Source organism: Trachypithecus francoisi, unplaced genomic scaffold (genome assembly GCF_009764315.1).
Source record: "Trachypithecus francoisi isolate TF-2019V2 unplaced genomic scaffold, Tfra_2.0 Lachesis_group13, whole genome shotgun sequence".
Taxonomy (NCBI): domain Eukaryota; kingdom Metazoa; phylum Chordata; class Mammalia; order Primates; family Cercopithecidae; genus Trachypithecus; species Trachypithecus francoisi.
In genome coordinates this window covers 13331432-13354054 of record NW_022681458.1, presented here as the reverse complement: position 1 = coordinate 13354054, position 22623 = coordinate 13331432, and the positions used below count along the sequence as shown (strand labels likewise).

The window sequence follows — 22623 nt, the reverse complement described above, 5'->3', positions numbered from 1 at the left end:
TTTTAATGACTTTTTCTCCAGCAATGTGACCTTTCAGAGAGCAGGAACAGAACCACAGCAGTTAGTATATACAATTTTGAGGGAATTCTACAGGCTGCTTATGTCAAATATTTTATCATCAAGCACTCCATCTTTGCTTTGCATTACCATTATGAGTGCCAAGATGGCAGCTCTATGATCTGTCTGCCCTTAGCTCATCTGCTTCATTTTATTTGTATGCTTATTATTTATTCATTTATTGATTTTAATTTTAAAAAGTTATATATGGCAGAGGTTTTAGAATGTAGAGAATAAAGTGTCCATCAAGTACAGTCAATAGTTTCATGGCTTTGGGTAAATAACTACCCTGTCTCTTGTTTTCTCATTTGGGAAGTTTTAAAATCCTCTATTTTAAAATCTTCTATTTTAAAAGAAAAACTTCCAGGCCTCCCTTTATGAATGTAACTGATAAATCTTTAAAAATCTTAAAGAATTACATTTTGGGAGAATCATTAGTTAGGTTTCTGCCTGAGGAGAGTCCCATGTAGTTCTTTTTAACTGGCTAAATATTATTGGACAAGCTGGGTCTCTTAAAGGTTTGTAGTATTTCTGGCAGTAAGTTGCACTACTATTCCTGGGTGTCTGTACGTCTCAGGCGTTGCCAGTGAAATGTTTTCGTAATGGATTGTGCCTCATTCTGGTCCTCACTCTTGTCAACTGTCACTTCCTAAATGACTTTATACTATCTGTACTGAGCCTGGAATAGGAAGGAACCACAAGAAATATTTGTATAGACAGACAGACACGGAGTCTCGCTCTGTCGCCAGTCTGGAATGCAGTGGTGCGATCTCGGCTCACTGCAACTTCTGACTCCCGGGTTCAAGCGATTCTCCTGCTTCAGCCTCTGGGATTATAGGCACGTGCCGCCATGCCCAGCTAATTTTTTTGTTTTTTAAAAATATTTAGTAGAGGCCGGGCGCGGTGGCTCAAGCCTGTAATCCCAGCACTTTGGGAGGCCGAGACGGGCGGATCACGAGGTCAGGAGTTTGAGACCATCCTGGCTAACATGGTGAAACCCCGTCTCTACTAAAAAATACAAAAAGCTAGCCGGGCGAGGTGGCTGGCGCCTGTAGTCCCAGCTACTCGGGAGACTGAGGCAGGAGAATGGCGTAAACCCGGGAGGCGGAGCTTGCAGTGAGCTGAGGTCCGGCCACTGCACTCCAGCCCGGGCGACAGAGCAAGACTCCGTCTCAAAAAAAAAAAAAAAAAAAAAAAATATTTAGTAGAGATGGGGTTTCAGCATGTTGGCCAGGATGGTCTCGATCTCCTGACCTCATGATCCGCCCGCCTTGGCCTCCCATAGTGCTGGGATTATAGGCGTGAGCCACCACGCCTAGCCTACAAAAATATTTTGAAACACACTTGGGGACATGATAGGAGAGGAGAAGGGCAAGCCCTTTTTCCTATCCTTATTTATTCCGTACCCAGTTCAGTGAGCAGGTAAGATTGAGAAGTATGCTCTTCCTTCGCTGATTTCTTAAATATTTGTCAGCGTTTTTGAAACCAGATACCATGTTCTTTTCATAGTGTCGTAATTGCTTATTCTTTAAAATAACGTAATTTTGGAAACTCGTTGACTTGTTCTTGATAATTTTGCTGAGGAATAATTGATAACTTTTGGATATTTAAATTGATAACGTGTACATACTTAAAGTGTACAATTTGATGAGTTTTGACGTTTGTATATACTGTGAAACCACTACCACAATAACAAGATAGTATATATTTTCATTGTGCAACCCTTTGCGATGAATCCACTGGTCTGCTTTTCTTCGCTGTAGACTGGTTTGCATTGAAAATTTAAATGAATGGAAATATGCAGTATATACGTCTCGGTGGGGGTCGTGCACAGGTTACTTTCAGCATCATCGCGAGGTTATTTGTGTTTCTCTTATTAATGGTTTTCTCCTTTTAATTGCGGAATAATATTCTTCTTTGGCTATTCTCCCATTTGTTTGTTTATTCACTTGTTTATGGACAATTGGATTGTTTCCAGTTTGGGGTTATTAGTAAAGCTGCTATAAATATTTATGTACAGTTTGAGTGTGGAAAAGTGCTTTTATTTTTCTTGAATAAATACCTAAAAGTAGAATGGCTACGTCATATGCCAGGTCTGTGTTTAACTCTTGAGAAACTGCCAAATGTTTTCCAAAGTGCTTATACTATTTTACATTCTAAAGCGTTCTGGTTGTTCCACATTGTTACCAACACATGGTGTGGTCACACTTTGTTTTCAGCTTTTCTAGTAGTATCTATGCATGTCTATCTTGTGGAGTCTCAGTGTCTTTTTTTTTTTTTTTAAGATGGAGTTTTGTTCTTGTCGCCCAGGCCAGAGTGCAGTGAGGTGATCTCCACTCACTGCAACCTCCCCATCCTGGGTTCAAGTGATTCTACTGACTCAGCCTACCAAGTAGCTGGGATTACAGGCATGTGCCACTACTTAGTGGCCTGGCTAATTTTTTTGTATTTTTAGTAGAGATGGGGTTTCACCATTTTGGCCAGGCTAGTCCCGAACTCCTGACCTCAGGTGATTCGCCTGCCTCAGCCTCCCAAAGTTCTGGGATTACAGGTGTGAGCCACCACACCCGGCCTCAGTGTCATTTTAATTTGCATTTTATACATGACTGATGATAGTGGGCTGCTGATACCTTTGCTGAAGTGTTTGTTCAGACCTTTTGCCCCCTCTTTAAACAAGTGTTGGCTGGGCGTGGTGGCTCACTCCTGTAAACCCAGCACTTTGGGAGGCTGAGACGGGTGGATCGCTTGAGCTCCTGAATTCGAGAGCAGCGTGGGCAACATGGTGAAACACTGTCTCTTCAAAAAATACAAAAAATTAGTCACCTGTGGTGCTGCACTCCTGTAGTCCCAGCTTACTCAGGAGGCTGAGGTGGGAGGATGGCTTGAGCCTGGGAGGTGGAGGTTGCAATAAGCTGAGATTGCACCACTACACTCCATTCTGTGCTATAGAGACAGACCTTTTCTCAAAAACAAAAACCGAAACAAGCGTTGGGTTATCTGTCTTTTATAATTGAGTTATGGGAGTTCTTTATATATTCCAGTTTCAAGTTCTTATACATTTTGCAAAACTTTTTATCAGTTATCTTGATTTTTGTGTTTAAGTTTTTTGAAGAATAGTTTTTTATTTTGATGAAGTCTACTTTATCAGTTTTTCTCTTTATAGTTCTTTTTGTGCTGTTTTATTTCGTTTCTCTTTTGGTTTTTCTGAAAGTTAAATTTCTCAGATTCTCATTTTTTAGCTATCAGACAAAAAATGCTAGGAGACAACTATAAAGCTAATAGTGTGTTTGCCTTATGTTTGTGTTTATTGTTACAGTTTTACAGTAAATTGTTTATGATTCTAGTATTTTTGCTTGTTCTTTTTGGTTTTTTAGACTTGCTAAAGGGCCTGTAAAATTACTGTTGGTTCGTTCCTTTGTTTTGTGAGTAAGGGAATTGAGAATTACACAGGTTACATGACTTCGCTAATGGTGAAGTTTATGATTATGCCAAGACTGAAAAGACCCCAGGTCCTCTCAAATCCCATTTCACTGTTCATTTCCCCTTTTTAATGATTTTGTTGCTAAAATTTTACTGCATACTACAACATATTAAAAAGAAATTTAGTTCCTTTATTTCTGTTTATTAGTATCCTCATTGAAAGCATATTATTACAATTATTATGTAGATTAGCTTCCTGAAAGAATCACAATATCCCCTTAAAATTTCATTAAGTGAAGATGTTGAATTTAACATATTTTTTTTGATTCTTTCCAAAGGTCTGTAAACAGATTTGGCTAGGATTATTTGATGATAGATCTTCAGCAATTCCAGACTTCAGGGATCCACAAAAAGTGAAAGAGTTTCTACAAGAAAAATATGAAAAGAAAAGATGGTGAGTGAAGAGTTGTATGTAGACTAAAGCCTCCCCAAATCACATGTTAACTATGGGTAAGGTTAGTCTGACACAATGAAGGATAAAAGACAGACAGTGAGAGCTTAGATAGGTATATAATTCATTATCCCTTGGCTTTTTGTTGGTTTGGTTTCCGAAAACCTTTACTTCTACTTTATCTTAACTCATCTGTTCCTGGCAGCAACCTTTTTGTTATAATAATTACCAGGAAAGTTAGGGATTCTTCCTTCTCATCATTCCCTATCGCTGTTAACTTCTTTAAATATGTTTTGCCCTACAAAGCTTCTATTCTTAAAAATCATTAATTTAGCAAGTATTTACTGAGTCGTATCTTTTTTTAATTTATTGAGTAACATCTTCTATATACTAGGCACTATGCTAAATAAAGCTCTGGTGTGGTAGTCCATCCACCTAATTGTCTGTTGTAGCCTTTGCTCAAAATATTTTTTCTTTCCACCTAAGAAATCAGTTTACTTTCTGGTTAAGAAGGGAGCATTTACTTTTGCCTAACTAAATCTATCAGATGTTAATTTTTAAAAATTAATACCAACAGGTTGTACATATAGCTAGTAAGCCCCTTCCAGTGGAATAGGGACTATATCCATAAAGCTAGTGTTCAGCTACTGAGGGCTCTGCATTTTTAGCTATATGAGCACAATTTAAGTATAGTTACTAAGACTCATTAACTATGAACTCTTTTGGTTGTTTCTTTAATAGTATTGAATAGTGGATATTTTCATCTTGGGAGGTTAGAAAGATGGGACAGAGAATCAAAATAGAGACAATAAATAATGGGGAAGTAATGAGCTTCTTGTTTGCTTGAGGAGCTGTGTTTCAACCCAAGAGAATGTTCAGAGCCTGTTTTGGTCCTGAGGGAACATTTGCTGTGGCTTACAGCAGAGGTCTTTACCTTCATTCAGGAGCATGTTAGCTCTGACTTGCATGCTATATCAAAATTTGTATTCTTACTACTTTCCAAAATAGACTACATTTTTTCTTTTTCTTTTTGGAGACTGAGTTTTGCTTTTGTCGCCTAGGCTGGAGTGCAGTGGCGCGATCTCGGCTCACTGCAACCTCCACCTCCTGGGTTCAAGCGATTCTCATGCCTCAGCCTCCCAAGTAGCTGGGATTACAGGCACCCACCACCACGCCTGGCTAATTTTTTGTATTTTTAGTAGAGACGCGATTTTGCCATGTTGGCCAGGCTGGTCTCGAACTCCTGACCTCAGGTGATCCACCCGCCTCAGCCTCCCATAGTGCTGGGATTACAGGTGTGAGCCACCGCACCCTGCCTAAAATAGACTCCTTTTTGCAAGGCAAGATTAATCAGGGCTATATTCAGCTATACTAGAAGACATCAGGTATGAAAATAGATTAAAACACACCAGTAAAATTTAAGCTCAGGAAAGAAGAAAATATTAGAAGGTGGGTTGATAGTAAAAATATGGTAGCATAAATGATTCTTTTAAAACGAAAGGTATAATTATCCTTTTATCTTTTTGATTCTGAATTTCCTAGACATTCTACTCTGTAGGAAAGACTGTTCTCCTTATGTAGCCCTAACCTAGTTTTTTTTCTCTCAGCTGTGTTACTTTTACCAATTCAGAAAGAGAGTTTGGTTAGGGATTAGCTTGTGGTCAGCTCTAGCTATCAAGAGAAAAGTGAGTGTGAGTAATGGTAGAATTAAAATCATTGATCCTTACCTCCACATTTATAACAGTAATGTATTATTCATTCAAACTGTAACACAAATACCTAGAAACCTCAAATAATTACAATTTGTGTTTTTTTTTTTTTTTCCTGAGAAACAGGATAATAAGAGTTATAAAAATAGAGACTTCGGCCGGGCGCGGTGGCTCAAGCCTGTAATCCCAGCACTTTGGGAGGCCGAGACGGGTGGATCACGAGGTCAGGAGATCGAGACCATCCTGGCTAACACGGTGAAACCCCGTCTCTACTAAAAATACAAAAACTAGCCGGGCGAGGTGGCGGGCGCCTGTAGTCCCAGCTACTCAGGAGGCTGAGGCAGGAGAATGGCGTAAACCGGGAGGCGGAGCTTGCAGTGAGCTGAGATCTGGCCACTGCACTCCAGTCCGGGCGACAGAGTGAGACTCCGCCTCAAAAAAAAAAAAAAAAAAAAAAAATAGAGACTTCAAGTGGTGGGACAGGTGACCATCATTAAGAGGGCCAGGAACAGTATGTTTTTAATCCACACTCCCTCATACCTGTAACATATAGCTAGAGAGCAGTGAAGTTGGTTTCTAACATGGAATAAGCACTATCCAGATGCAGCCTCCCTAAAAATACTCACTGTAACTATACTTAAAACAGTGATGCTGTTGTTATCCAAAGGGATTTTGAAATTGTTCTTTTGACCAGTTCTCAAAATCACTTCCTGTGTTATACAAGATTAGTTTCTTTACTTTGTCAGGCAAGTCTTTTGAACCAGTAACTATCATTTGATTTTATCCTTTGATAAGACTTGGCTATACTCAAGAATTTGTATTAGTAGTATGCTAAATTATGGGAAAGTACAAGTTCTTGTATTCATTCTCATATATCTTTTGTCTCTCTCATTTACTTTTAAAAAGCCGGTTGTATTGTTTGTGATTATTAAGTGGTTTGGTGGTAATGAACACTTATGTAGTTAATATCTACACCAGGAATTGTTCTCAGTGCTTTACAAATGTTAACTTGTTTAAACCTAGGCAACTCTGTCTCTCCATTTTATAAATGAAAAAAATAGAAGCACAAAGAGTTGAAGTATTAATAGTTTGCCCAAGGTTTCACAGCCATTTGGTGATAGAGATGGGATTTGAACTCTTGTCTCTGGAACAGGTGCTCTTAAGCATAGTTTTCCTTCTTTCCTCACCTACTTCATATGGGGAATAAGAAGGAGGGTAGGACAAAACCCAGAATTACAAAGATTAAAAGCTCTCACATAATCCCACACCTAGAGGTTAGGATTGCCAGTGTTTGGACATTATTATATCTTTGCTGCCTCTCCTTTCTCAACTCGCCTCCTCACATAAATCGTGTATTTACATGACTGGAATCAAATCTGAAGGATCTGTGAGGTTTTATCTTTCCACATCAAAGCAGAGTAGCTATGAGTATTGTATTATTGTAAATATTTTTTTCTTGATGTTGGGTTTGTTTCCCAGTTTTTTTGAAATTATAAAGAGTGGACTGTGATTAACATTCCTGTGTACATGCATCTGTATACACTTACCAATTCTTAAGGATGTTTCTAGAAGTGGTACTTCTGGTGCACAAAGCACACCTATTCATATATTTTAGTAGGTAGCAATAAAAAAATTGCAAAGTTCACACTTAGCTTATAGGTGAATAAAACCTTAATTTGCATTTTTGTTAGGTTAAAAGTGTTTTCATTTCTATGTCTCCTGTCTTCTGTGAATTGCTTCTTTTGTTCATTTAAAATGGGATGATCTTATTCTTACAGTTGTAATAAGCCTTTATATTTTAGGCCGTTAACTGTAATGTTACAAATGTTTTTCTACCTCATTTGTCTTCAGAGGTTATTTAGATCTTAAGATAATGAACTATTCATCGTGATGATTAATTGTAGGTCCTCTGTTTAAAAAAAGCAGTTATTTCTTGTGTTGTACCTAATATCTTAGAAAAACCATAAATAAGTAATTGAAACAAGTTTTGTGGTTAGTCTTCTCTTTCTCTGAGTATTTCAAGTATTTAATGGGTGTAGTCTTAAGCTATCGTTCCTTTTTAAAAAAATATGCAAAGGTGTTCTGTATGAGAGGGTTTTCAGATAAGATTAATGGTGAAACAGTCTTGTACGAAGTTAGAATTAAGCTTATTTTTTGGTATAGAAGTACCTACTTTTTTTTTTTAGTTAACTGGTTTTTATGTGTTTTAGGTATGTCCCGCCAGAACAAGCCAAAGTCGTGGCATCAGTTCATGCATCTATTTCCGGGTCCTCTGCCAGTAGCACAAGCAGCACACCTGAGGTCAAACCACTGAAATCTCTTTTAGGGGATTCTGCACCAACACTGCACTTAAATAAGGGCACACCTAGTCAGGTGAGTAGTCTTTGAATCTTTGTAGGAAGCTTCGACTTAAAGAGGGCTTGAGTATCAAGAATTTGAGAATTCTTTAAGACAGCAGCATAACCTTGTATGCCAGTAGCATTGTGTTCCAGTGGTTTATTATACATTAAGAAATTGTTAAGTGGTTGAAATATATATGTATTTGTTCTTTTTGCTGTTGCTAATAGGAGTTTCTTTGACTTCTCTGCAACTTTGTAAAGGCAAGTTATACAGGAATGTTGCTATAGCTATATATGTGTGTGTGTGTATACATGTATATATGTATATATCATGTGTTATACAATTAGTAAAACATGAATCTATGGTGACCATCAGAGTTAGAACATACAGTCTCTTTGATATACTTTTCTAGGAAGGGATTTCTTTTTTTTTTGAAACGGAGTCTGGCTCTGTAGCCCGGGCTGGAGTGCAGTGGCCGGATCTCAGCTCACTGCAAGCTCCGCCTCCCGGGTTTACACCATTCTCCTGCCTCAGCCTCCCGAGTAACTGGGACTACAGGCGCCTGCCACATTGCCCGGCTAGTTTTTTTGTATTTTTTTAGTAGAGACGGGGTTTCACCGTGTTAGCCAGGATGGTCTCGATCTCCTGACCTCGTGATCCACCCGTCTCGGCCTCCCAAAGTGCTGGGATTACAGGCTTGAGCCACCGCGCCTGGCGGGATTTCTTTAGTAGTAGAGTTTTCCCACATGTGTGGTTTTGAAGCATGTTGGTCATTGAAACACAAGGGACTTTGCATTATATCTTATTCTTAGAAATGAACAAAATGAAATCGTTTCAAAGTTGCTACCTAAAGTTTGTCTTCTACACTTTATTATAGTTGATGGGGCTGTGACAGATCTGTTACTGTGTGGCATTGCAGTCTCTATCCTATACAAGAATAGTTCAGAGGCATAGTACTATGGTTTAAATCCTGCCCTTTTTGGTAACACATACTAAGACACTTGGATAAATTTCTCTGTTTTCACAAAAGGTTGAGTGAAAAATGAGAAAGGTTAACTCAGCATACTGTAACTCTTCTTAAGTATAACTGTGTTTTAAGTTTGGAGATAGTTTTGTATAAAGATTTCGCAGATCTGACTGGAATATCTTTATAGTTAATATGTGGTTTATAGTCCCCAGTTGTAGGTCGTTCTCAAGGGCAGCAGCAGGAGAAGAAGCAATTTGACCTTTTAAGTGATCTTGGCTCAGACATCTTTGCTGCTCCAGCTCCTCAGTCAACAGCTACAGCCAATTTTGCTAACTTTGCACATTTCAACAGTCATGCAGGTAAGTGTTTTTTCCCGACAGCTTTTGCTGGGGGTGCATATAAAACACCAAGAAACATCAATTCTTCATCACACTTTGAGGATCAGTAAACATTTTTTGTTGAGAATGTTTTGTTACTCGTAACTGTTGAGCTGTAATATGTAATCATATAATTGTGTTGCTTTTTAATCACTGAAGAGATTATATTTAATATCAGTTGGTTGACATGACCTCTTTCTGTGGAAAAATGGGGAAAGGATATAATGTCTGTTTTTTATTCTTTATGAAAATTGCAAATATTCAAAAGTAATTGGATACTATAACCTTTATGTGCTAATCACCCATGGCTAATCTTGTTTCATTTGTCATTCCACTGTCACTGTCATATTATTTTGAAGCAAATTTTAGACATAGTTTATCCTTAAATGTTTATCCTTAAATATCCTTAAATTTCAATCTATAAAGCATACTTTTTTTGTTAGATATAACCACATTAGTAGCATCACTCCCTAAATAATAGTAGGAGTAATAATTCATTAATCAGTATTCAAATGTTCATTATAGTTCAGATTTTTCCATACACATACATACATACGTACATACGTACATGCATACATACAGTTTGTTTGAATCAGATTTCCAGCAAGGTCTACAGACTACAGTTGTGGGATATGTCTCTTAGGTTTCTTAGTTCATAAGATTTTTCCTCTATTCCTTCTTTTTCCTCCTCTATAATTTGTGAAAGAAATTTGCTCATTTGTCCTATACAGTTTTCAGTAGTCTGAATTAGTTGATTGCACCACTATGGTGCCCTGTAACAAGTTCCTATGTTCTATTTCTTGTATCAGGTTGTTGGATCCAGAGACTTAATCAGTTACAGGTTCTTCCTATTAGGAGGATGGGTGGCTGGGGATATGCTTACTGCTTGGGATTTAAGAGGCTTTTAATTTTGGATTGTGTTTTTATAATGTTACCTGTTGATGCTCAATAACCGAGTCCACTGTGTAAAAATAATGATGTTCTGAATTTATTCCTTCACTTATTAGCTGAAATACTTTTTAAAAAATCTATCATGATTTGTTTAGGAAAGTCAGAATACATGATTCTTTTCCATCAGATATCAGAATAATGAGTTGATTTCCTAGCATTTTATAATGGTGACTTTTTTCTTTAGTATCATTATGACTTCATAGAGTTAAACATTTGCTGCTTCTCAGTTTGCTGTCATTATCCTTAGTAGTGCTCAAATTAGCCCACCTTAGGAGTAGGAACATTTTCAGGTTGGTTCCTACAGATACAACTCATTCATTCATTTATTTGAGGTGGAGTCTCGCTCTCTCACCCAGGCTAGAGTGCAGTGGTACAATCTCACTGCAACCTTTACCTCCCGGGTTCAAGCTGTTCTCCCACCTGAGCCTCCCAGGTAGCTGGGATTACAAGTGTGCGCCACAACACCTGAAATTATATACAAATGTAAAAGTTTGTATTTTAGTAATACAAAAATACTAATTTTTTTATTTTTAGTAGAGATGGGATTTCACCTTGTTGGCCAGGCTGGTCTCGAACTCCTGACCTTAAGTGATCCACCCACCTCGGCCTCCCAAAGTACTGGGATTACAGGTGTGAGCCACTGCACCCAGCCCTAAAGATACTTTTTTGATAGAACTCTTGTGGTCTTTGAATGGCCTTTTCTCCCCTGCTTATTCTCAGATTTAACATATTTGTTACAGTTTAATGCATGTCACCAGAAATTGGGATTTATGGAGTTTTATTTTGTTAACAAATATGCAAGCCTTGAAGAGGTACTTAGGTAATATTTAAAAATTTATTATTGAAGTATAGATTTGGTCACTTGTATCTCTCCTTAATTGTAATAGCAATAGTCTGATAGGGAAGTGGCATAATGTAGTGAAAAGAACCTGGACTTTGGAGTTGGGACAGCCTGGGTTCAGATGCTGGCTGGCTTACTTATTATGGTGTGTAACTTTGGGCAAATTACCTAACATTTCTAAACTTTCTATTCTGTAAATTGACTTTGATAAGTGGCAAGGTTCAAGTGAGATGATGCATTTAAGTGGTTTACCATCTAAAAGGTACAATAAATATTGTTTTTCTTTTCTCTTTTACACACACTTCATATATATGTACCTATGTATACACATACACACTTATGTATGTAGTTTGTGTGTTTACATGCATTTAAGAAAAAGGATCGTACTTTATGGCAAGTTTTTGTGCTGTTTTAATCTTTCCATCTTTGTTAAGATTCCACAAATGGTTTAGATTCATTTCCTAACAGCTTGGTAATTTCTTGAGTCTTTACAGTTGCTTCTTTATGCTTAAACAGTGTAAAAGCATACATAGTATTTGTGTTGGAAATATGTATGGAATCTATTTTGGATGTCAGTAAGCTGTGATGTTTAAAGTTTATCGGTCTGCATTTTGAGTGATTAAATAAATATCAAACCAAATGTAGAACATTAATTTAGGAATTAAGTCATTTTATAGTTTTATTTTGATAATTTGAAACTTTGCTTTATATTATTTTGGCATGTGTGTATGAGGTATTGGCTAAAGCTTACTCTTTTTCATAGATTTCTATAGGTTCAGTTATGGAGAAGAAAAACTCAAGACTGTATGTTTCTAAAAGATGTATTTCACAATTTTATGAGCATAACAGAAACCAGTGCTGATAGAACTGATTTCATATTTGTATTTTGGAACTTACTTTGCCTTATTTTACTTAACCTGTGAGATTGTGATGGTTTTTCATTTTCTTTCAATTTGATGACCTGGCTTCTTTTTGGATAATGATGACATGAAGCATTTTATACATAATCACACTCCAAAGTGTGCTGTTTGGGATAGTTTGAAATTTTGTAGAAAAACTTCTCTCCAGCCACATTTCTTTCTAGCAAGCAATAAGGGAACCTTTCATTTTAAATATTAATAAAAACATTTTCTAAGGACATGCTTTAGAAGGGAATTGTGGTGTAATTTTTATATGTCTCGTGTGTATTTGCTTTGAAAAGGAGAGGATGACATAGATCTCTTTTTTCAGGAAAGGTTATACTGAGAAAGATAAGAAATTTTGGTTTTCTTTTGCTTAAGTTGTTGGAGTTGTGGTAGATTTCCCTTCTCCTGTGTTAACCTGAGCTGCAAAATCCCAGAAAACATGGAGAACCTCTTTCCCCATAACCCTCCAGATAAGAAGCCATTTCCCCTTCTGACCAAAAAGAACCCCAACTCTCTTTTTTCACCTCTTGCATTTGAATGCTGGTAAAAAGAGTTGGTGGGAGAACCAGTAAATAGAGTAAAACTTGTGTAATTTGTGAATATATTCTGGTTTTATCTCCATTTTAGGATTATTGAAATACAATGCGAAATTACTGATAACCACCAAATTCTTCTGTAAATTTGCAACTTATTTGTTCCCTTTGTTTTTCTCTCTTGAAATGCAATTTGTGAGTCTTCACAGGTAATGTTGGACTTTTCTTTGTAGCCCTGTTAGCCAAAAATGGTTAGACTGCAACTCTACAGACTAATTTGTACCATGGCTGCACTAATACTTTCAACAACTTCTTTAAATTGCACTTTGAAAACAATAGCCATCATTTAATCGTAGGATATGCAGTAAAGGAAAAGAATCTTATATTTTGATCAGATTGATAGAAAGTAGTTAATCTTAACTGTTCTGTTTCTTGTGCGAAGAAAGAATGAAATAGCTCCTGTAGGCTGCAAGTCAGGCTGCCTGAGAGGAGTTGCTTTTTAGTCTGAAGTTCTTACTTACAAATGACGGCTCAGATTACCTTTTTTTTTTCTTTACTTTATTTGACTTTTGGTTTCATTACAGGAGAATAAAATATATATGCCTGTTACAAGAAGAAACTACTGAGTTACTCATTTATTTTTCCTTCTAATATGTATGGTTGATAACATCTTTTGACATTTTGCCTTGGAGTAGTTTTTAGGTGTAAAAATTAGGTCATGATTTAACTGAAATGTCTTTTTCCAGAGCCTTTCCAGGCATTCAGAATCTTTATTTTTCCATATATAGTTTACAAATAAAGTCATTGATTGCCAATTTCTTCTCATCCTGATATTCTTGTTAATTTTTAAAAAATATTAGGTGAAAATTTTATCCTGAACAGTTTGATACGACTGATGGAACCTTTAATGGCAAATGATAACTATTCACACATGCCAATCTGGTTCATTAGCATTGTTTTGTAGGGAAACTTTTTCTTTTGTAGGTAGTTTAGTGACTTAAAAGCCGGAAGCCTTTACTCTTCATGTGAGCATTCAGGCTGAGGTATAGTATTTGTGGATATGTGTTGCTGGGTGGGGTCATTATTGGGTTCAGTAAAAGTCATCTTCTATGGAAATATGCATGAAGCTAGAAATAAAATTCACCTACTGAATTTAGTAGTTATTTTGCCTGATGATAACCATCATATCACAAAACCTGTGCACTATAAACTGTAATTGATTTTTGTCACATTCTATGCTGTAGGATCTAAACCCAACAACTGCCTTGCAACTCAGGTAACACAAATGAGTAGTATCATGTGTGTTTAAGGACCTATGGTGCCCTTTTTAAAGGGGATGTTCTAATCTGTTACCACATGGAAATAGGGGTTTAGGATACTAGATATATTGATTTTTTTTTTTTAAATAAGAGAAGCTAGAAGTCTTTTTGTTTATTGTGAAATGCCCTCTTTTTTAACATTAGGTACTGTACAGATGAAACAAAGCTTATCTGTCAGATGAATTTGCTGAGGGCTGATAGTTTGCATCCTGTGATCTCTCTGTCTTGCTGTCTCATGAATATGTGTTTTTATTTGAAGAGGAATGACAACTCTTAGCAAGACTCAGGCTCATTAGTTTGGGGTCTTAAGTTCCACACTAAGTTGACTTCTTGAAATACGATTATTTAAGAAACAGCTTTACCATTGTGTTACATTCTGCTTAGCTTGGATTTCTTTGTATAGAGATTGCTTGAGTGTCCAGATAGTAATTTTTGTATTTTAGTGTTGAATTTGCGAAGTTTTGTCTTCCAAAGTTTTATTCTGCAGCATTTATAATCGATTGTTGAAGATAGTGAATAGATCAGTACCTAGACGTAAAAATGGATACAAGTACTACAAAGTCCTATCTTGCCATATTTAATAGGTATTCGATTAATGTTTGAGGCTCTGAATTATATGCTGTAATTTCTATACTAGCATTCATTGTTCCTTAAATTTTAATGAGTTTAAAATTGCAGGCTTCTAATAGAATATGAATATCTTCCATTTATTTGGTGATCTTGTGCTTTTTTAAGATTTTTATATGACTGTGGTGAGACATTTGTAAACTTTAAAAAAGTTTTATTTCTTAATTAAACCATCTTTGTGTTATTATTTTAAGTATTTCAATTATTGTTCAGATTCACATAGTTGATTACCATTTTTAATCAGTGAATTTTTCCAGAATGTTTTCTACATCTTTGTCTGCTTTCCTGTAACTCGGTACTATAACTCAGTACTCTGAAATAGTTTCCTTTGTTAATGGAGTCACTTTTTTAGTACTGTGCTTGAGGTCATATACAGAGTATTGTGTCCAAATTTATCATTGCACGAAGTGTTTTTGGAAATTCCTGGTATACTACTTAGTAAATTACCTGTAATTGGGTTAAATGCTGGTAGGGTTTAAAATCTGATTTCTAGGCCGGGCGCGGTGGCTCGAGCCTGTAATCCCAGCACTTTGGGAGGCCGAGACGGGCGGATCACGAGGTCAGGAGATCGAGACCATCCTGGCTAACACGGTGAACCCCGTCTCTACTAAAAATACAAAAACTAGCCGGGTGAAGTGGCGGGCGCCTGTAGTCCCAGCTACTCGGGAGGCTGAGGCAGGAGAATGGCGTGAACCCGGAGGCGGAGCTTGCAGTGAGCTGAGATCCGGCCACTGCACTCCAGTCCGGGCGACAGAGCGAGACTCCGCCTCAAAAAAAAAAAAAAAAAAAAAAAAAAAAAAAAAAAAAATCTGATTTCTAAGTGAATTCTCTGTAAAGTGAGTTTGGATACATAGAAACTTTTCCATATAATTCTTAAACTCATTTGTCATGTATTTTCATTTATAGTTTTCATATTCATTAACATATGTTGTTCCTTACCATTTACAGCTCAGAATTCTGCAAATGCAGATTTTGCAAACTTTGATGCATTTGGACAGTCTAGTGGTTCGAGTAATTTTGGAGGTTTCCCCACAGCAAGTCACTCTCCTTTTCAGCCCCAAACTACAGGTAGAGCTTCTCCAGCATTGTGCTTAAATGTTTACTTCACGAAACAAAACTCTCTTAAGTGTAGTTTTGAAAAATTAGTCTAAACTTAAATTCTGTAATTACCTGACTTTAAAATGGTTCTATCTTAAAAAGCTCTGGGGAAACCTGAACTCTTATTTTTTTATATATTCATTTGTTTTTCTGCATTATTTGGTGTATTGTCTGTTTGACAACATCCATTCTCCTCCTTTTCCTGCACATGAATCTTCCTTAGATCTACCATGCACAGAGGACAGAGGCATGACAACTACTATAAGTATTTCTCTTTCTGTCTCTCTTTTTTTTTGTGTTTGTTTGTTTTTTGGCAATGCGCCTGCCTCAGGATAGAATACAGGCACATGTCACCACTCCCAGCTGAAATTTTTTTTGGGGGTAGGGGTAGCAACTGGGTGTCACTGTGTTGCCCAGGCTGGTCTTGAACTCCTGGCCTCACGTTATCCTCCTGCCTTGGCCTCCCAGAGTGCTGGGATTACAGATGTGAGCCACTGTGCCCAGCCAGTACTGTAAGTTTTTTAAGGTTCATAGAATCCATTGATTTAGGCTGACATTATACCTCTTAATAAAGGAAGCTGATTGCTTCTGTAGAACTAAAAATGTAAGTAATTTTCAGAGCAAGAAGCCTGAGAAAAATGTTTATATGTTTATTAGACAAGAGTACGTTAATGATCACTTCAGTCAAACTTGGAAATAGTTTTCTGTGCAGGAATTGGTGTTTAAACATTGAATACTCTTTCCATAAATTGTGCTGTTTCCGGAAACTCATTGAACCCTTATTTAGATTTTTGGCTGATTAGTTTTCTTTCAACTTTTAACTCTGTATTGTCTTAAAGCCTTTTCTTTCAGTTTTCTTTCTTTTTTTTTTTTCCCTTTAACTTTCATCATTTACATAATTTCTGGCTGTCCAGCATTTAGAATGCTTTCATCTAGCTGCAGTTTTGGTGAATTTACTTCAGCTTTTCCTCTTCAGGCTACCCACAGTAAGTTCTGTTGTCAAATAGGCATCTTATACTAATTTGCATATTTTTGCTGTACTTCAAGGGTTTTTCCAATTATAGATCGTTGATAATTCTTTAGTGATAATCCTTCATAAAAATCTCTTCCAACTCTATTTATTAAACTCAGAGTTAGAGAACACAATAGTAGACAAAGAGTTACTTGGTTTAATAATAATTTGAAATAATATTCTTATATAAATTTTGAAAGTTTAGTATGCACTTTGTTTGCCAACTCCTTGTAACAGATCACAGTCTTTTACATACAAACATGTATTACTTACCTTTAATTGAAAACACCATGGTTTAACTCCTGAAAGAAATTTGATCAGTATATATTTCTTTTAGAATGTATAAAAACCTGCTTGATAGAAAGTGTTCGTGTTTTTTTAATAGAGGTTCATACATTCTGTTTTAAAATTATCTATCTGTAGTTGTCTTTTCTATCACTTTAATATATAACTGTATATATATACTATTTTGATTTCTGAAACTAAAGTTTAGAAATAAAGAACTAATATCCCAAAAGTGTAGGATCAAAAGCATAGAATGAAATATACTGGTTTTAGTCTTTTGATAGTACTTTAAGGAGATCTTTATAATAGAGAACATATTTTAAAGATTTAACAGGATATATACAATAGTGACCATTAGGTGAATTGTGGTTTATAACGTCAAAAATTGCTATAATGTATTATGTACTGTAGTTTTAATGCCTTGAACTACATGGTACAGCATGATTTTATGGTGGACATCATGATATTGTATACACATTTAACTATTATATGGAATTAAATAGTAGCTCTTCAAGTGAAGTAAGTGTAAATGTCAATAACCATCTTTTAAGAAATTCTGGATCACCTTAACACATTTTACATATTGTTAATTGCTACCACTGGGATTTGTTTAAACTGTTTCACCATGGAGCCACAAAAGTTTGAAATCCTCCGAGTAAGATACTTTGCATCTTGTTTGTAGTCTGTTTAGGGAGAACTAGTAAAAGGCCATAGTATATTTGGATGAGAAAGTAACTGAATCTCAAACCAGGTAGTGTGGAGTTACCTCCTCCATGAATTACATTCTTCATTCCAGGGTAGGTAATAAACAGAAACATGTTATTTTACATGTTGCCAAGGCCTTTGAAAATTCTACTTTTACAAATTAGAAAACATCACTTGCAGTTGAAAGCCATTGCCAGTCATTGATTTTAATGTTGTAAGATTGCTTATAGGACATTTAATTTAGGAAGAAATGATCATACAGTCTATGAGAGGGTATTAGGAAAAGCTTAGAAATTTCAAGTGCTCTGTTTATTCTGTTACAGGTGGAAGTGCTGCATCAGTAAATGCTAATTTTGCTCATTTTGATAACTTCCCCAAATCCTCCAGTGCTGATTTTGGAACCTTCAATACTTCCCAGAGTCATCAAACAGCATCAACTGTTAGTAAAGTTTCAACGAACAAAGCTGGTTTACAGACAGCAGACAAATATGCAGCACTTGCTAATTTAGACAATATCTTCAGTGCTGGGCAAGGTATCAAGCTTTAAGCAAAACAAATACAAATTTGTGCTCTTAATTTGGTTGTATTTATTAAAATCTGAACATGTTACACTTTTCTCAGTTGTTGTATAGAAATTTTGTCTGCACTGTCATTTTGAGTAAAATGTTCACTTGGCACATTTTGTACCTGAAATATCAACTACAAAACCGAAGACATAGGAACTGATTTGTAAACTTTCAGTCTTACTAGTTGAGAAAAATTTTATTTTGTCCTAGAAGGCATGCTTTACTTTTCTTTGGCAATAAGGAGCCAAGAAACCCCATTGGCAGAGCTGAATGGAGGCTTATTTGGTGGTTTCTGTGATGTATTTACTTTGAACAATTTTCCGTTAACATCTTGGTGGGTTTTATATTTTTTTTTGAGAAATTCATGAATTTTATAGTATAGTCTTGTATCCAGTTTTATCTTAAGGCTAGTAGCCTCTAAAAATGCATATGGCAGTGGTGAATAGCAGGTGTGTGTTGCTAAATGGAATTCTCCATTCTGATCTCTGGGCCTGTTCTCCTCTCCAGAATGGATAATTCTAAGCATTAAACTCATGGAGTTGTGTTCTAAGTATTATTGCATGTAAGGCATTTAGAACGGTGCCTAGCACATAATAAGTGCTCAATAAATGTTTCCCGTTATTACTGTCTCTAATTTTTTCATGGAGAGTACTGAGGGAAATGATGCTATTGATAGACTGTTCACATTAGGTCCAGCATTATATGAATTTATATGGTCACGTGAACAAGATCCACTTGTGAGACTTTCTTGCTTATGCATAATGTAGACAAATTTTTTTGGTACAGAGTCTTAATTTTTGTTAAAAGACATATTCTGTCTTTACCACAGTGGTATGTATAACAACTAATCCTGTCCTGTATGGTCCAGGTTATTTATTAGATTAATGATTTGGAATCCTGCTTAACTCTAAATCCATTTTAAGTTTACCGGTGTTTCATGGCAAATGTGGTTGATAAGTTGAAAGTGTAACTAAATCTTTGGTGTAACGTGATTTTGTTCATTCCCAGGTGGTGATCAGGGAAGTGGCTTTGGGACCACAGGTAAAGCTCCTGTTGGTTCTGTGGTTTCAGTTCCCAGTCAGTCAAGTGCGTCTTCAGACAAGTATGCAGCCCTGGCAGAACTAGACAGCGTTTTCAGTTCCGCAGCCACCTCCAGTAATGCATATACTTCCACAAGTAATGCTAGCAGGTACCTTGTCTTAGCTAGCCCCTCCTGCTTTGTGTTTTATCTTTTTTTTCCAACTTTGAATAATCAAGTTAAAAAATGACTGTTTCAAGGTATAATTTTAAAGTTCTTGAATACTTCTGTAAATTTGAGGAATTTGAATTTAATTTGCTAATTAAAATATAATCCTTGAATAATTGGCATAATTTTATCTTTTCATTGAATCAGACATTTTGTTATGTTCTGTCTTTGAACACTAAACCGTATTTGAGAGCATGTACACATCTCAAAATGGACAGTTATTTACAGATTGTACTCAGCGGAGAATCCATTTAGTAGTCAAATAATATACTTTAAAAATACAGTTTTTAGTCATGAAGATTACACAGTGAAAGTACCATATTATAGGCTTAGTCGTAAATACAGATTTTTAGAAGTGTTTGCACCAAAGCCCAAAATCAATTCTATATCTCTTTAGTGTCATTCTTGTATTTATAAATAAGCACATCTGCTATTATGTTCATATATATCTGTTAGAATTCTTGGCAGTAGGAAGCCTAACACATTTTAAGGACATTATACTTGTAAAAAACTCTTCTAGTCTTTATTTTAGAGTTGCGAAAATAGTCTCAGAAATACAAGAGATTTACTTATAACAGTGTTTTATTTTTCTCTGTTTTCCATTCCTGTGGATTGTATTTACTACTTTCTTTTGTTATCCTAGTAGCTTATTTTCCTTAGGGTTGTAACACTTCTAGAAACATAAAGTCTGGAAACATACGTGATATATAATACATGATTTATTGATATTACAGTACTACAGTACATCAGGGATTCACAAAGTGTGATCCATGGAATGTTTGGGGTGCCTGAGACCCTTTCATGGGGTCTGTGAGGTTAAAACTTTCTTTATAATAATTCTGAGAGATTGTTTACCTTTTCATTAATTGATATTTGCATTAATGGTGCAAAAACAATGGCAAGTAAAACTTGATATTGCTGGTGTCTTTTTTTTTTTTTTTTTTGGTACTTTAAGTTCTAGGGTACATGTACACAACATGCGGGTTTGTTACGTAGGTATACATGTGCCATGTTGGCTTGCTGCACTCATCAACTCATCATTTACATTAGGTATTTCTCCTAATGCTATCCCTCCCCCAGCCCCCCTACCCCCAACAGGCCCCCATGTGTGATGTTTCCCACCGTGTGTCCATGTGTTCTTGTTGTTCAACTCCCACCTATGAGTGAGAACGTGCAGTGTTTGGTTTTCTGTCCTTGTGATAGTTTGCTTAGAATAATGGTTTTTGCTGATGTCTTAACATGAATATTAAGATAGTGGCACCAAACTGTACTAGTCGTTGCAGTAATCATATTCCTCCCCACTATGCATTCAGTTTTACTTGTATTTTTTATTTTTTTATGACAATTCTTAATGAAGCAGTAACAATTGTTTATTTTATTACATCTTTACACTTAAATGTCTTAATTTTTCTTTGTGTTGATAACTGATGCTATGATACATGATATGTTCATTATTTTATGGCTACCCTGTAGATCGATTATCCTTACTTTCTCTTTTTTTTTAAGAAAAAAAAAATGAACTCTTTCAATATTTGTTCTCAGCAATGTTTTTGGAACAGTGCCAGTGGGTGCTTCTGCACAGACACAGCCTGCTTCATCAAGTGTGCCTGCTCCATTTGGAGGTATGTGCTTCTGGCATATATACTGTTTTTTTAATAAAGAACCCAAGTATATATTGTGTAGCATTTTCTTAGGAGTCAAAGCAATGATTTGTTACCAGAATCCTTGAGTTTTCTATCTTGATAAATATAGTGAACAAATAATTTAAATCTTAAATATAAAATGTATTAGGATTTTATAGTGTATTTTATACTTTTTTAAAGCGACGCCTTCCACAAATCCATTTGTTGCTGCTGCTGGTCCTTCTGTGGCATCTTCTACAAATCCATTTCAGACCAATGCCAGAGGAGCAACAGGTAAGAAAAAGAGACAGTCAGTAGAACAGTACGCTTTGGGGAAGGTGTTTATCAACAAAGATACCATGTGAAGAACACCAGAAAATGGGGCCTCTTTCTTAGTGAAGTGAATGGCAGATGGATAGAGGAGTTTGTCCATAAAGACAAATTCTAGCTGAAAGTTCATAAAATCCTAGCATTTAACAGTTCAGAGGGACCTTAGAAATTATCTAGTGTCTGCCCTTTCTAGTTAAAGCTTTCATTTTTCAGGTAGGGAAGCCCAGACATGGAGATGAGACTCCACAGAACGTTTATGACAGAGAAGGGACTTGAACAGAGCAATTTAGACATATTTGGTGGTCTAGTTTCAGAATTACTGGTTGTAACTCATGCAGTCTTAATGGAACCATTTTACGAGAAGTTTTTATTTTCCCTATGAGATTGTATCTGGTGACTTTATTATGTGAATTCTTAATTATTAGGTCTTTTTCTAGTGAATATCTCTTTCAAGTGTGTATATTTTTTAAGTTGTGGAAACTTGATTCACTTGTGGGTATAGTACTGAATATTTTCTCTTGATAATTTTTTCCCTTAATTCTCTTTATTTTCTCCATTTTTTTCTTTTTGATTCATACTGTAAGCCAGTCACATTTTTCTCACATCATACCTCTGATTTTTGTCATATTACCTTAAACACCAGAGATATTTGCCAGTATCTTAGAATGTCAGCAGGATACATTTCGTATGGCTGGGTATCCATTAAATCTAGAGTTTGTATGCTTTTTGTGTGTATGTCACAGTAATTTAGAACTAAAGCCTAAATTCCAGTTACAGCCAATGTTGATATGAAATCTTGAGAGATTAGGTACTTGTAACATTGAAATCAAATCAAACCATTAAGAATTACTAGTTTTTAGTAAATCTCTTTGTCATTGACAAGATTAAGAATCACAGTATTAGAAATTTGAGCTGTAACTATTTTCTTTTCACATAAATGTCTTCACTGTTGATAACTAACATAATAGATATTTGATAACAAGTATTTGAATTTCACACAAAATTTAACTTTAAAAAATAGTTTGTTTTAATTCAAATGAATTAAATGATTGTTTTAAATTTCCATTTGTACAATTTCTTCATTAGGTGTGTGATATGAGCAGTGTTTCTGTTTCTTAGCAAACTGTTTTCATTTTGTGGACTGAGTTTGTAAAATGTCTCATGATACAATGGGTTTTTGTATATTGCCTCATTTAATCCACTCAGCTGTATTAAATAAATATTTTAATTGTGTGACAGCTGAGGGAACAGGCCCAGAAAAG

The 22623-nt window shown here is 35.9% G+C and overlaps 1 protein-coding gene across 6 annotated transcripts in view; it reads left to right on the top strand.

Annotated features, from left to right (window-relative positions):
• AGFG1 (ArfGAP with FG repeats 1) overlaps positions 1–22623 on the top strand; it is an 81950-nt gene that overhangs the window by 44002 nt on the left and 15325 nt on the right. For 4 of the 6 annotated variants that reach the window (XM_033229983.1, XM_033229982.1, XM_033229981.1 and 1 more), the window contains exons 3-10: positions 3816–3931; positions 7848–8010; positions 9150–9303; positions 15446–15565; positions 17921–18130; positions 19172–19352; positions 20952–21031; positions 21233–21325. In XM_033229983.1, coding sequence (XP_033085874.1) covers positions 3816–3931; positions 7848–8010; positions 9150–9303; positions 15446–15565; positions 17921–18130; positions 19172–19352; positions 20952–21031; positions 21233–21325 — 1117 coding nt within the window. The remainder of the gene's footprint in view (positions 1–3815; positions 3932–7847; positions 8011–9149; positions 9304–15445; positions 15566–17920; positions 18131–19171; positions 19353–20951; positions 21032–21232; positions 21326–22623) is intronic. The other 2 variants (XM_033229986.1, XM_033229985.1) reach the window with 1 other exon arrangement.